The sequence below is a fragment of the Crocodylus siamensis genome, chromosome 13 (assembly GCF_052110815.1).
Source record: "Crocodylus siamensis isolate JL-2025a chromosome 13, ASM5211081v1, whole genome shotgun sequence".
NCBI lineage: Eukaryota > Metazoa > Chordata > Crocodylia > Crocodylidae > Crocodylus > Crocodylus siamensis.
In genome coordinates, this window is record NC_143407.1 from 36,689,828 (window position 1) to 36,705,614 (window position 15,787).

Below are 15,787 nucleotides of genomic sequence, written 5' to 3' on the forward strand. Positions count from 1 at the left end.
TTTAACTTAAAAAAAAAAGGTAAGCTCAGATTTCCACCTGAGAGAAACCGCCATCCCCCAGAGTCAACAGGCAGTTCAGTCCCAAGGCTTGGGCTTCTAAGATACCTTTGACATTGTTTTAAAATAGGTTCAAAAGGGTTTCCACCTCAAACCATCCTCAGGAGACAGAAGCCTGCTGAAAGCAAAGGATCAAGCTCCTGCGCAGGGGAGAAGGTGGGTCTGAACAGCATTCACACTTTGGGATGCACTGGACTTTTGCAGGGCAGTGATAATCTGAGGTGCTTTCTCCAGCTGAAACTTCCTTTTTTTGGGTTGAAGATACTGTCTGAGGAGTCCCCCAGGCCTGGCTTTGCAGCATGCCAGGGCTCTGCTAACTGGCAGAGATCAGGCACCTATGGAAACAAAGACAAATTATAAAACAAGTTATATAAAACAAAGCTCAGCAGTGCAATCATCAGTGTTTTAGAATAATTCCCATTTCCCCGCTAAACATAGGGGCAGCAGAGCAGTGGTTACAATTCAAGAACAACTTGCTTTTTCCTCCTGAGGGGAGATTAAAGGGGCCAGACACTATCCAAGAGACTGCTTCTCAGCCAGGCATGCTACATTGCATTTCCCCTGCCCCTCACCCAGTCTTCTTCAATGCACAGATGATGGAGGGGAAGGGAAAATACAATGCACTGTCCAAATTCCCCAGGGACGATCCCCCTTGGGGTGGGCTGCAAATGGTGAACAATACAGAGGGGGAAGCAATACTGTCATCTACTGGCACCTAGGCACACATTGCTTGGACTACCACTGACCTGGGGGGGTGGTTAGAAAGTCAGAAAGGTCTCAAATCAAAGTTGAAAGGATATTGGGACCTCATTTATTTCTTCTTTTCCTATATCTAAGAATCCTTATTCATTAAGGCGGAAAGTCAATTAGGCTTACATCTCCCCATTTATACTGATCAGTGGTTGGGGTGACATTCTGGGACTGGGATGGTCCTGCAGACTTCTTGAAGTCGCTCTGTCTTGCTGTCCCATAGAGGCAAGCAGCATCAGTGGGCCACCATTAGCAAGTCATGATCTGAACAACAAGGGAAACATGTCTCTTGGATGGGAAGGTATATTTTTAAAGGGCATTTATGAGCATTTTCCTGGCTGTCTTCCTCCCGGGCAGTAGAACCTACTCAGGAACTACAATGAGACTCTGTCTGCTCCAGCCAGGGCTCCCGTTTCTGGTTTCTTACACCAAAAGGGCTGGGATAATCTTAATGTGGCCCCCAAACCCTGCAGAGTGGCTCAGTATAGCAAACCACAACTCAACCAGGCTCCTGTCTGAAGCCCCTGGTTTTCTCATTTTAAGAGAGAACAACGTGAACTGATCGAACCTCTTAAGACAGAACAGCTGCAAAAACACAGGCACAAAGGAGCAGCACATCAGCACATACAGACTGACATTAGGGTTTAATACACAGATAATACAAGTTTAATTCCAGGAGAGAGAGCATGTAACACTGCCATGCTGCGGCATTGGAGATGTGGCTACAGTAGGAAGGGTGGAAGCAAATTAGTGGGATAGGGGAGAGTCCTTCTTTAATGCCCTCCCTTTGAGCAATTGCATGTTCTCTTCTGTTCTAGGAAGTGGGTCTTCAGGATAACGTCCTGGCCCAACCGTTTCCAGCCTGGGTTTGACTTGCAGTGCATAGTATTAGCATCCCATTGCACATGTAGCAATGCATGGGGGATGGCGGAACAACCTCGCCACCTTAACGAGGAAGCACAAGGGTCAGAGAAAGACAACGCTTTACTGCTGCTGGCCACGGTACTGGCAGAATGGGTCCGGAGTGTCAGTGCGTACGTAAGTCAACTGGGCCTACGCGTGTCCTGCGGACACTTGCTTCCCTTGGCAGGGCACTGGACCCAATCTCAGATGGCTTTTCCAGCACTGATATTTATGGTCATAGAGCAGCTACCTTCAGGCCTGTGTTCTGAGTGGATGAGACTGCAACAAATCACCACCTACGTGAACGGACTTTGTGCAACAGCAGATTGCACAGTTTCTGCTTTTTACGTCAGAAAACAACCATGCATCCGGTGCAAGGCATCATAAAAAGCTCCGTTCCAAACACGCAGGGGTGCTGGCCTATTCCTTTCACTTGGACTGATGTTGGGGCACGTGCTAACACTAATTCCGGATTGAAGTACTGAAGTAACTCCTCCACTCCCTGTCTCGCGTCTTTGCCTTATCTTTTATCCCCCCGCCCCCTCCGACATTCTTAGTCACAGAATTAGACAGTTAATCCATGTTAAAGGTGTCTTTGAGAGGCTCTTACCTTCATTCAGATGAGCTTTGATGACCTCATCAGGGCATTTTCTGCAAGTTCTTTGGCTGTTCCTGAACCAAAAATGACTTTTTCTCTGATTAGAAGAACGTAACGGTGAAACCAAACTTAGCTGGAGACAGGAACTCGGGCAGCCACAAGCCAACGCTAAAAGGCAGGATCTCTTGGGAGGTAAACTGGCTTCAAGATCAATTTATGATAGGGGTTCCAAAGAGCCTCGAGAGATGGCGGAGCTATTGCCAAAAAAAAACAACCCCTTTGAGCAGCAAACTCTTTGGAAGGTGCATTCCCCAGGAAACTTTCACCTGGGACTGTCTGATGTCTTGCTGAATGCACAGCTGCTCAGCATTAGCAAACAGGAGGGATATTTTATAGATCTGGTTTGTGCTACAGAAGGTTTCTGCCAGGGCCCAGGCTGTGGCAAAAGCCACCGCATGGACAAGAATTCAGTGTTGACTCCGAGCAGTAGCGCTTACGGACTCTGCCTGCATTGAGATCAAGTGCTGCCCCAAGACTTATCAAATAAAAGCGGATTGGGACCTGGGTAGGATTAGTGGCCTCGGAAATGGGAGGGCAGATGGGAGTGTGGCACTGGTTACCACTAGTAGCTTTGGGGGCTTCAGGGATTTGCTGAACAAAAACTCAGTACAAGTTTTCAAATGTCATTGCCCAGCACTGGGCAGTCGGCTGTTCTAGACTCGGATTTATACTGCTTTCTGTCTCCTGTGTGCCCCTCTGCATTGCAACTGCACCTCGAACAGCTTCTCCACAGGCGGCGTGTGATCCCCGTCAAATCTCTTACCAAAAATGTGGGACAGATGCAGAAACTCAGCTCAACACCTTCCCTTCACGAAGAATTTATGTTGCCTACTTGAGATTACATTTCTGGTTCCATGTCCAAAGTAATACAACAAGGAAGTCTGACAGATAGGCAAGCAAAACAGAGACAGACAGATATAAACACAAGCTGGAATTGACTTCTTAATTAAAAGCATATCATTTGGGGAATCGGATTAGACCTGAATTTCCTTCTCTGCCTTGGTTGGAAGCTCCTCTTATTACCACAGCAGGAAAGGTAGTCTGTCTGAACAGGCCCTTCTGGAACCGTTTGCACATTTGAAAGATAGCACTCTGCTTTTATAACTAGCGTATGCTCAACTGAGGTTTTCTATGTATCCCGTTAGAGGCCAGCTCCTCCCCAAACTTTCTTAGAATTAGGCAGTTGATCAGAATTAATGCTCTATCCTAAGAGCTGTGATAGCACAGTTAGGAAAAACAACCCAGTTCTGAAATCAAGAGTCTTTCCCCAGCCTCCCTTAAAATTTGAGGGAACTGAAAGAGGGGCTGCTTATGAGCTGGTTCGAATCTTACTGTTGCACTTGGGCTAATGTCTAAAGCAGAACAAGAAGCTGTTTCCCTTGCCCTGCTCCAAGCATCTGTGATATCGTTAACAGCAGTGGAGACTCTGAATCTGAGTCCTGGCTGGTGATATGATTTTCATCCTCTTCTTCTAAGTCAAGATATACTCGCTGGTAGCTTTTCACTCTGCACAGACTGGGGACCCTGTTACTGAACTTGGATCTTAACACACACACGCTTTTATTCTTTTAGCAAGCACTTCTGTCCATCTAAGCCAGGAGTTGTGATTCCCGCTTCCTGATCCTTTACCAGTTGCACTCTATTCATATTCTCCCGGCTTATGTATGGGCCCTGCAGACAGCGAGCAGTAAAAAAACACAGGCAGCACAAGCTTTGCCCTATGTCCCCTGAAAGGAATGGCCAGTGGTTGCCACATTCATCTTCTATGGGCCGACTGGGTGAGAATGAGCAAACAGGTCCAGAGAAGCACAGAAAACCTGGCATGTTTCAGGTAAATGGTGCCACTGTTTCTGTTGCTTAGATGTGCAGCTCTCTTCTCACTGCTCGATAGAAATTTAAGCCTCTGGAGCTCTGATCTGGCTGTGTCAGTGAGCAAGAAATATACTGCATGGCCCTGCTCCCCTTTAGAGGGGCACCGCCCCTACTCGATGCATCCATTTCCCATGTCTCTAGACAACACTGTTCACGTTGTGCAAAGGCCCTGATATAAAGTCCCCTCCATTGACTCCAACTCCGCTTAACTCAGAGCTGTCCTGTATTGGTAAAGCAGCTCTTTCCACCAAAAGAGCACAGCGTACATTTCTCACACAGCCTGTGACATCTCTCTTATGATTATTGTATGAAGCTTGTGTGTTAGGTAAAGTCTTGGGTAAAGCGCTGTCTCACTGCAAGACAAAATGATGCCTGCATGAAACATTAACACTGACTGAGGGACAAAACTTAGACCACTTGGCTAAGCTAGAGAGACACGGGGAACTCCCATGAGGGATGGGCTGCCTCAGGTGATGATTTCCTAAAATTCACATTGATCATTCAGTCAGCACATACCACATTCGCAGAGCCACTGCATTAGTCCCCATTTTAGCCTAATACGGTGCAACCTCTCTTCTCAGCTCAAAAAAAAGCAATGTATTTTCAGGGAACCCTATAAAATATGTTCAGCTACTCTGCTGCCTATACACGACAGTGTTAAGATTAGACCCATCCACACTAAGTGCTACACTAGGCAAATCCTAGAGCTGCCTGTTGACTACAGCCTGCACTCAAGGCCCTATTAGCAAAGCTGGACAGGACCTAAGAAAGACAAAACCAGACACATCTTAGAATAAAAGACAAAACCTGCTAGAGGGATTGAAAACAGACAGCATGCATGTCCAGGCCAAAGTATGGTTAGAGGCAAAGCACTGTCTACATGCACACTTGCAATCATGGAGATTAAGGACCTGATCCCTGTGAGTGACCAACCTGCTGCTGCCCTTCACATCGTCCAGCTCGTTCTGCAGCCTGGCACTCTTCTCCTCTTCCTCCTGGAGCTTCCTCTTCACCACACGCAGCTCCTGCTGGGCCTCGCACTTGATGTCATTGGCCACCACCACCGCAGTCTGCAGATCGGCTTGAAAACGCCTCCACTCCTCTGTATCCTCCTAAATGTGGCAGATACATCGAAGCTGAGCATCAGGATGGATGGACCCACTAGAGTTGGGTGCATTACATGCGACTGATTCCTTCATCAGTAATCACTGATGAAGGCTGTGAAAGGCCTCAGAACAGTCCTAAGCCTGTTTTAGATGCTTGGACTCAATAAAGGTGTGACGGGATGGCCAAAATGGGAAGTGAGGGGGAGCAGAGCTTATTTCTGTTTCACATCAACAGCTACATTGCACTGGGTATTCCAAAGTGGGGAAAGTACCACCAGGCCTCTGGATCTTTTAAGACAGTGGCTGCAAATGAAAGGGACATTCATGCAATTCCTCAACTGCTTCAAACACTCCCTTACTTGCTCCCCATTTTGGGGACAAGATGTACTCTGACACACAGGAACCAGGTGATGCTGGCAATTCTAGACCCTGGTATGGGCATCTTTATGGGCACTAGCATTTTTTTTTATGGGAATGTAGTACTTTGTGGGTATATTTATTCCAGGAGTTGCTTCGGGAGACTAAGGGCCATGTCAGCACACAGATCTCCTACTGATGCCGGAGGCTGTGTGCACATGGGCTTTTTCAGAGCACAGACACAAAGCCACGTTATCTTTAGGTCTGTAGCAGAACTTTAGCAAGCTTACTCTATCACCAACTGCAAATGGGATTTGCTTGCCATGATGGTCAGTGATCTGTTATTGAAGAACTCTTGTGTTATTATCTTCTGCGTGTGCAGGGCTTTGGAAAGGCAATATGCCAAGTGATAATGATTATTCTTACTTGTTTGTAAAGGAACGCTTTTGAGATGCCAAAGTAATAGGTTGATTCCTTGGTGCTGGCACAGGCACCTGTAGCTGGCAGTGGTGAACCCAGTCAGATACAAACTTGGGTGTGTTAGTCTGTGTCTGACAGAGGGCAATGGCATCTGATAAGAGACTGCCACCTCTTAACAAGCATACTGACAGAAGCTATCCAGCCAAATGATACAAAGCGACTAGACCAGTCTCTACCATGTTTTCCCCATTTAGCCAAAGAATGGGTCAAACTCAGCTGGAACCAAACAGGAGAGTGAAAATGGGGTGGACAGGTGTGTTTAGGTGTTTTGATAGCCTGTGAATGAGTCTCTTGAAGCAGCATGCTGTGCCTCTGGCAAAGCTAGCCTTCCAGGGAAAGTGTAGCTGGTGCCTTCACCTGCGTGAGGAGCATGAGCCTCACCTTCATCTGTTTGGTCAGAGTCTTCAGCTGCTTCTCCTGATCCTGCTTTTGCTCTTCCAGTTTCATCACTTTACCTGGGAATAGTCAGGAGGGAAAATACGATAAGTGGGATGATCACAGAATCACAGACAATGATGGAGCAATCATTGGTCGCAGAATCACAGACAAGGGAAGGGACCTCAGAAGGTCACATCCAGTCCAACCCCCTGCTCCAAACAGGCCTGGCCCCACCTAGATCAGCCAAGGCTTTGTCTAGGACAGCCTAGGAAAAGGGCGAAGCGGCATTCTAGGTTATGTTTGCAGGAACAGAACTGGAGTATTAAACTGAATAAAACTCGCTGTGTCCAGCTGTTAGTATACCAGGGACAGAATCAACAGTGAATCTGAAATGAATGGCCAGCTCCTGGACATTGTCCAAGACATGGGAATTACTAGGATCAAATGCACGGTATGTAGCCACTGGGTACTTTCAGTTTTCCATAAAGCACTGCAAGAAGCAAAGCGTTTTTGGGGACTTCTTTTATCGAACCAACCGTATACAGTTTTAAATAAGTGACGTTGCCAAAAAACCCTTGCTTATTGCATGCTTCCCGGACCATCAATCAGGCAACACTGCAACCGTATAAGATTGGCAGGAGAAATAGAGGCTTAGGCCACCAGGTGGCACTTTCCCATTCCCGTGCCTTGAAAATTAATAATAGCCGCTAACTTATAAGTGCTTTTCATCAGTAAGCCTCACAAGTGCTCTACAAAGGAGGCCAGCATGCCCAGTTTAAAATCCAGCATCTGGGGCTGTGTGATCCTCCTTTCAGCTGGAGGTTACCAACATGAAAATCTTCCAACTCAGTTATTTCTGCAAGCTGCGTCTGAGCCCTTCCCCCTGTACACATTTGCCTGAGCTCCACGTCTGCTCCACCTACTCTCCAGGTCATTGATGAGCTGGTTGTTGTGTAGCTTGATGGCACGGTGCTGCTCCACCTGGTCCTCCAAATCAAAGATGGTCTCCTTCAGGTTCTTGATCTCGGCCTCGTACTCCAAAGTTTTCTCTTGCAGCTTCTGGCTGGTTCTGGTGAGCTGCTCGGCCTGCCGGTCACACAGCTCCTTCAGCTGACTGTACTCTGTCTCCACCTGGAAGGAATGGAAGCAAGCTGCAAAGTCCACCCTTGTTTCTTCAATGAAATCACTCTGCACCACGGCAGATATGGCCTGCTAGAGCAACGCTCTCTCCTGAAGCTGCAAACCCACAACCCCACCAATGAATCACACGTTAAGAGAGTGGTGCGGAAAAACTGGAGCCTAAAAGAGAGCTGTTTTATCCAGATTAATATTTCCCTGCTGCCACTCTGGATCATCAAAATCTCTCTCTATGTGGAGTTACTGAAGGGATGAATGCACACAGTCCTGTGAGCTGCCCCTAGGCACGGGCGTCAGGAGCACGCATCCACGGACCGTGGAAGTGAGAGACTCCCGCCAAATGGAAAAGTGGATTATACAAAAGCAAGGCAGGTGCTGCCCATTCAGTGAGCAGCACAGGCAGGGCCTGGCTGCAGAAAAGCCTTCAGGAGCCTGTGGTCTTGCTTGGGTGGCACAAAGGTGCAGCAACACAAAACAACCTAACTCAACAGGAGGGAATCTGTGGTTTTAAAACCCAGCAATAAAAATTTAGGGCAGAGACCAAGCACTTGACAGGTTTTACATTTCTTCTTCATACAGATCAGCCCCAGCGAGAAATCCAAAGCCCCCGGGAGCCTCCCCACTTGCTGTGGTCACCTATGCAGGCGAATGGACATCTGGACTTCCTAAATCACCCCGGGCAGGAGGTGCTTTTTGGCACCGCTCTCTTCCTCTGCAACTAGTCAACTCTATGGTTCTTCCCACGATGCCCTCCCCCAGCCAGGAACCGCCGTAGATGCTGTTTGTTGCTCCCCCGGCGGTGCAGGATGTTAATCGCTATCGCGCATTGTAGTTACGCTTGCTCGGTGACAACCCGCCGAGCAGCTACGTTCTCAACACCTGGGTCCAGATAATTGCACCACTGATGACAGCAGACTGCCGGGGGGCTGCGAGCACAGGGAAAGCTATGTGTGAGGAGGAGAAAACTCATGAAAAGAGGCAGCAGCATACTGTCTTGGATGCAGCGATATCAGCAAGCGAAACTAGTCATCCCGTAGCAAGACCAATGCCATTTAAGAAGAAAGCAACTAATCAAGCCAACGAGTCCATTCTCCTGCCAGACAGGATTTAGGCCTCATGTAACTCTAACCAGAAGCCTGTAGGTTTGCCAGTGTGCTATGCGATACTTCCTCCCATGAATTTAATTAAGATACTAGAAGACTGGCACATTCTTACTTTTACAAAACATCTCGTTTTGGGCTTGACCCTGCACCATGAAGTCAATTGACTCAAAGGCATCCGGCCATTTCTTTCTCATGCGTAGGGACATTTGTGGGATCTGTAGTCACGGAATTCATGATTTGATAAACCAGCTGTCTCCACCATTTAGCCCGAACTTAACATTTGTCCTTCACTAACCCTCAGCAATTGAGTTTGCCTTGATTACAGAGCTGGGTTAAATAGCAAAAACATTTTCAGATATGTTTCTTTAACGAAACATTTAATTCGCTTTGAGTGTTTGCTCATTCCCCGACTATTCCAGTAAATGCATTTGCTAGCGAGAATTGATGTGAAAACAGTGAATTTTAAGCCAGATACTACAGAAAGAAAATGCTGTATCTGTAAAAACAACTATTTATGTCAAAAACTATTCTAGGAGTTTATACGTGTTTCTGTTTTTTGAGTAGGCAATATCACGTGATCTGTGCATGCCATCAAAACTAAGTCACTTCTCTCAAATACCAAATCTTGAATACCATGAATTGCTCACAAACAACCTAGCAAGGAGGGATTATTCAGCTGGCAAATTCTGAATAGGCAATACATTTTAAATCCCCTAAAATCATCTGCAGATCATTTGTCACCAGAAAAGAAGGCAAAGTTCATAGACTTGATTGGTCACTAGAGCTTATTCATTGACCTCTACTTTATTACTGGTGTTTGGGGCCTGAAGACACCTCTGCTTGGTGCAGGGAAAGAGGGCACACAGCATAAAAGTGTAGTGCTCTTCTTGCCTTACCTTGGCCAGCAGCCCCTGGGCCTGTTTCACCTCGCTGCTTGCCTTCAACAGCTCTTGCTTGAGCTCAGTGCAAGCCAGCTCCAACTGATCCTTCTCTGCATGGGCCACTTTCAACATCTCCTGCACCTCAGAGTTGTCAGTAGTACATCCTACCGCACTCATCTCTGCAGCCTTCTGTTTCTCACTCTCTAGCTGAGTTTTGAGGGACCCATTCTCAATCTTCAGGCCTTCTAAGGCGATTTTACAGTCCTCCAGAGTCTTTGTCACCATGCTATTGCTCTGCCGTTCTGTTTCTAGAAGCCTACTGAGCTTCTCGTTTTCCTCTCCTAGGCCCTTGATCACCTCCTGGGCATCTTGGTGTTCTCTTTCTAAGCTCCGTAAGCTCCCGGTTAATTGTTGCTGGATGTTGAGCAGCTTCTCTCGTTCAAACTGCGCTTTCTCGAGCAGTTCTGTGCATTTCTGCTCCAGCTCCAGGACCTTCCCCTCCTGCGCTTTGGTTTCTTCGTTCTTGGTTCGCTCTTGGAGGAGCGACATGAGCTTTTCATTTTCTTGACTCAGCTGCTCTGTTCTCTCTCTGTGCTGATGGAAGGAGTTCTCCAGTAGAGCCTTCTCTTCCACCAGCTTCTCGTTTTCTGCCGTCAGCTCCTGCACCATTTGCTGCTGGTCGGACAGCTCTTGCAAAGTGGCTTGCAGCTCTTCTGCAGTGCTGTGATGGTTCTCCTCCATTTTTTGTATCCTCTCGGTCAGCGAAGCCACGGAAAGGTCGCTGATGTTATTTGGAGAACTCCCTGAGGTGGAGCACCTGGAACCCTTGAAGGGGTTGCTGTTTGAGGACACTGGCCTAGAAGGTATATCTGCTATATGTTCAAAATCAGATGCATCGGGCGACAAGGAGGCTTTAGTCACGTCACTGCTAGAAGAACCCGAGTTGCGTAAAGCCCCTCCGTTTGGACGATGCCTGGCCTCATCAGGTTCACCTCTTACTAGGTTTTTCGTTGGGCTTCCAAAACTCGACTCTTGGGTGGTCGGGGTTGGGAGACTGCTGTCCCCTCCACTGCTCACCGTCGTGTCCGAGAGGGGGGAGTTCTCCAGATAAAGCAGCTTCTCTTTCAGAACGCGGTTTTCTTCCCCCAGGCTAGCAAGCTCTTTTTGAAAAGTCCTGTTTTTTTCCTGAAGAGTCTGTATTAGCGGGTCCATGTCACCAGGTGACAGTGGCAACATGTCTAAGTTTTGATCTAACACACTGACCCCTTCAGAGTTAGGTGAGCCTTTGTCTTTGCATTTCTTCAGCTCACTCCGGAGTTTGGTAATCTCCGAGTCTTTTGTCTTTGCTTCTGCCAGGAGCTCCTTGACCTGGGATTCCAGAACGGCCTTCTCCCCGGTTTCATTTTCTTGCTTGGACTTGGCCGAGGAGCGCAGGTGTTTGGTAGGCGTAGGCGTGCCGCTAGAAGTCGGGCTGGGCTGAGTTTTCCGAGTGTTAGCTGGTCCACGCAACACTGCCCTCTCTCTGGAGACGGTGGACGGGGTTTCCCGAGGAGCTGGAATCCCTGTGCGCTTGGCTGATGAAACAGCTCCTTGAAGCAAAAGACAGAAGAGAGGAGACAAATTACCTCATATGCCAGACAAGTCAACATCTACGTGATCCATAACAACACAGCTATGGCCTAGAGCCAGCAGGAGAAAACACCTGGGTGTCGGAATAGCTTCACACCTGGCCAGAGATCTGGATTTCTACTTGACGGACGTTCGTATTTATGTTGTATTGCTTCCTTCCCCCAGAAAGAAGAAGAGCCTGCCAGCCTAGCTTGTTGCGCAATGGGAAGCATAATCTACAGCGTTTTTAAAGTCCAACCCCAAATGCCACAATATTAATTATATGACAAAAACAATGGAGTCTTTGATTATTTTAATTACATTATGCTAATTGCATTGAGATGCTTAATTAAAAACTGACTAACGGTTCCTAAAAGAAAGCCCACTAACCAAGGACAGGCTGTTGGCTTTCATTATCAAAATGGGTTTTAATAGCGTGTACAAAATTAGCATATTTGCATTTTAATCACTACTGGAGAGTTTTAATGAGAAAGAAAATTAACTGAAAACCAACAGGTAGAGATGGATAATGGGCAGGGACAGGTTTTTGTTCAAAGAAATAATTCAAAATCTGCTTGGAAGGTGCAACTTATGTTACTCACGGGCCCAAAATCCACCTGGTTAGCACTGCTTCCCAGCACGCTCAATGGAGCAATGGTTTGCTCGACTTACACGAAGGGCAGATGGATCAGAGAGCTGCTTGCAGCACAGAAAGCATCTTGGGTTTATTGGGAGATGACTTGTATTTGTTTTTTTTGGTTGGAAGCAGCAATTATTTCAAGGCATGTGACCCTGAGAGCCACCTAAGATAGAAACCAAAGGCACGCCTCACTGGAAAGCCGGGAATCCCTGCTTTCCACTAATAGATGGAAGTTTCCTCCATCTTTCAAAGTTCATGAGATGGTATCTTAAAATCACATCATCCCAGTTATATTCTTGCATGCTGTCCTGTGCTTATTGGAGAACATCTTGACCTGACAGCTAGACAATGTCCTCAGCAAGGGAGCTGGGTCCTCATACAGAGCTGGTGACAAAGGGTTTCTGGACTAGAGAAAGTCTTACCACTGGAAAGGCAAACAAGGAAAATGCTGTCTCCGCAGCTTCACAACAACGCAGAAAACAATATAGGGAATTCACCCAGAACTTTTCGCACTGTAACTATCTTAGCCAAGCACTGGAAGAAGTTAAGTTTTGTAGGATTTGGAAGCCTTTCGCTGGATGACACACATGAAGCTCCTATACATGTGAAGGGCTACTAGTGCCAAGGGGAGACACTAAAACTCAGCTGCTAGATGATTTTCTGGCTCCCGTGTTACCCAACAAGTAGAGCCCAGATTCTCCCAGGACTGAGAAAGCCCCAGCGAAGATCTGGCGGGGCGCTGAAGAGTTAAGGTTGCCCACACAGTGTTTGCTCAGCAGCTCTCCAGGGAATGCAATACATTTATGAAACCCCCACAACCAGGGGCATCTTCTCCTTTCTTCCACGCACACCCGCACTGCAGCCAGCACAATAAGCACTGTGGGGGGGGAATGATGAGCAGGCTGAAAATACCCCTTGAAGTACAGAGAGGGCTTTTCTCTGGAGGAAGCACAGTAACTTCTCTGTTATGGCCAAAGCATGATAAGGCAGAAGACAAAGGCTGCAGTGTTTATGGGAAGAGATAGCAGGAATATTCTGGCCCAACTGCAGACAGCCCACACAGCCAGGCTGCATTTAGTCATCTACAGCTGGAGAAGGCAGCACGTCCCGCCAGGGAGCTGGGAGCCGCCTTGAAGTGCAGCGCAAGCAGAGATGGTTGTTTTTCCACTGCATTTCAAAGGGTGCCGGAGGTTCACGCTCACTTCCCTTGTCACATTAAGGGAGTGCAGGTGCATTGTTCAAGCCATGGGAGGGTCCCACTATCTAAGCCAAGGGCTGGCACCTCTCAACCGCGTTCCCATCCAGCGCAGGAGGAGAATGAGGCCCTTGGTTTCTATGCAACTAAGACCACAAGACGGAGGATGTAGGGAAACAAAATGATCTGTGTGATGCGAGGCAAGTGTCACGCCCAGCTGAGGAAAGCTTAATACAATTTATCTCCAACGGAGGTTCAAATGCGGGAGCCCCAGAGGGCAAGGGGCCTTGTCCAAACCTTAGCCGAACCTTTCATGCTCCACAGTGCATTGCTCGAAGCCAACAGCTTCCTACCACGTGTGTAGAGCACGGTCAAAGCAACTATAATCACACCACAGATTTCAGGCATGGAAATGCATTAGGGGTGAAAATAGATGGGCACAGGCCGAGGGGAGAATTTAAAGCCCAGTGTTATTTCTTGGATGGTTATTAAGCATGGGGGTTGTTACAGCCAGTTGCAAACCATACAGTCAGAGCTGGGGCAGGATGCACTGTATGGGCTATTTCAGCCAGCGGGCCTGGGCAACACAGCCACTTTTCCATCAGGGCACACCTGAGCCACGGTAGGACAGAAAGGGAGCATCACCCCTGCCATGGGCTGTTCCATGTGCAGCAAGTTTGGGCCCCTCAAAGCTAGTGACACAACCTCGTTGCCAGCTTAATCCCAACAAGGAGGTTGCGTCACAATGTGGAGCAACGTGGTCACAACTGATGCACCTGCCCGGCGTTGCGATGAAACAACGCTGTCCCTGAGAACAACGCAGCGGCTCTGCTGGCAGGCCCAGGCAGCCTCTCGTTCCAGGTCCAGCCGGCCTCTCGTTCCACCGCACGATGACGAGGATTTCACAGAAGAGAGCCGTAAGTATCCAAACGAAGCACATCTAACCAGTACAGGCTGCACTTCACCAGCGTGCCAAGCAGCACAGGCTTCAAACCCAGCTGAACGTGCCAGCAAGGCTCTCAGGCTCCATGCTCTGCTGACTTGTTCCCTATAAATCACCACGTGTTTGCCATCTCTCAGCACTGACAACCCTGCCTGCTTTCTCCTGCTGTTCACGTGCCTGATGCCTCCTTGTGGGGTTGCAAAGACAAGGGAGGAAGGGAGACACCCCAGAACATACACCAAGGTGCACTCAAAGCACCACACTACACTTCATTCCACGGAGGATGCTTTCCCCACCTCAGATGGAGCGGACCCATGGTTACTCAGTCCCGCAGCCTGAGGCCACTGCAGAGCAATGCAGCCAGGCTGAGGACCACCCCAAAGCACCGGAAATGCAGGACAGCTCCGGTTCCCTGTTGTCCCCAAATCCCACCTGCCTCTGATCAATGCTGCCCTTCGGAGCAGGTGCTGTCGTGAGGGCTCTTGGCTCCTGGGGGGCTGCCTGCTCTCGCCCTGGGATGCCGTTGCTACTCTATTCAGTTATTCAGAAGTAACTCGTGATGCTCAGGCACTGCTTTGCATTTTCAAAGTGCTTTAATATGACCAGACCGAGCTATCCTCAAGTCCTTTGACATGGGCAACTGTCATGTCTGCTTTAGAGGTGGCGAAACAGAGGCACAGGGAGGTAAAAATGCAGGTCTCCTGGGGAGGATAAGAAAACCAAGAGTTTCTGGCTCCCACCTGCTGCTTCCTTCTCCAGCTCACAGCACCCCCTGCCAGTGGATATTCCCTGCCTTTCAGTTCTTGCCAGAAGCAGGACTTTAATGAGATAAGGCTTGGCTCCTCAAGATGGTCTGGAGCCATTTCAATCCCATCGCTAAGGCCTGCTGCAGCATTTCTCCCTTAGAAGGCATGCTTCGGGTGGCACTTCACAGCTTTTCCTCATTATGCTTCCACTCTATTTTTGTGCTAAGCTCCCCACATCTGTCACAGGAGCTTGTGAGGGGCACCCAGTGGAAGGGCACAACTCCCTGGCTCCAGGCTGGAATGCAAGCCAGCTGAAATCACTGCCTCGTTTAAGGCCTCTGCTTAGAAATGAAGCCCGCGGGATTTGGCAGTTGCAGACATGACTAATACCGATAAGGCAAGGACCAGGCAAGGTGGCAAATATCTTGGCAATGCTTAAAGCCACAAGAGCTGGTCTCAGATCCATCTTACCCTCTGCTTGCTTGGCTTATGAAGCCTGTTATTGTATGCTGGCAACACAGAAAAAAGCATTTTTTTTTTTAAACTATAACCTGAGTAGCTGCAGAAAGCCAGTGGATGCCTGATAGCAAAGCTGGGAGGCAGATAAGAAATATCTGCCTCTTATGATAGCTGCGTACTCTGTTTTGCACAGCGTGTTGCGAGAGCAAGGGAGAAAATCTTACAGGTGGACGGACGCAGATCCATCGTGCTTCTATGCGTAGATTAGGAGTCACTTGTGAAGAATACCTGCGCTTTTGTGCAAGACGTTAATCAGAATGACCACACGTCTTCCCCTGCGAAGGTTCAGAGGTGCAAGAAGGCCACGATTCCTGCTGGACGTGGGTATTTCCGTGTGCTTTGTGGGAGGTTTAGTTTAGTGCATGCATGCACTTTAAGACAGTGAGGCTGGACATTCGGTGAACCATACAGTGCATGACTCAGACTGCAATGGTACGATACCTTCCGTGGTTGG

General features: G+C 48.3%; 1 protein-coding gene across 5 annotated transcripts in view; it reads right to left on the reverse strand.

The window, feature by feature from the left end:
* The window catches only part of SPECC1 (sperm antigen with calponin homology and coiled-coil domains 1), a 124,011-nt gene that overhangs the window by 45,246 nt on the left and 62,978 nt on the right, over positions 1 to 15,787 (reverse strand). For all 5 annotated transcript variants that reach the window (XM_090026463.1, XM_090026462.1, XM_090026460.1 and 2 more), the window contains 4 exons: positions 9,698 to 11,271; positions 7,485 to 7,692; positions 6,565 to 6,638; positions 5,174 to 5,352 (listed from right to left, as the gene is read on the reverse strand). In XM_090026463.1, coding sequence (XP_089882589.1) covers positions 5,174 to 5,352; positions 6,565 to 6,638; positions 7,485 to 7,692; positions 9,698 to 11,271 — 2,035 coding nt within the window. The remainder of the gene's footprint in view (positions 1 to 5,173; positions 5,353 to 6,564; positions 6,639 to 7,484; positions 7,693 to 9,697; positions 11,272 to 15,787) is intronic.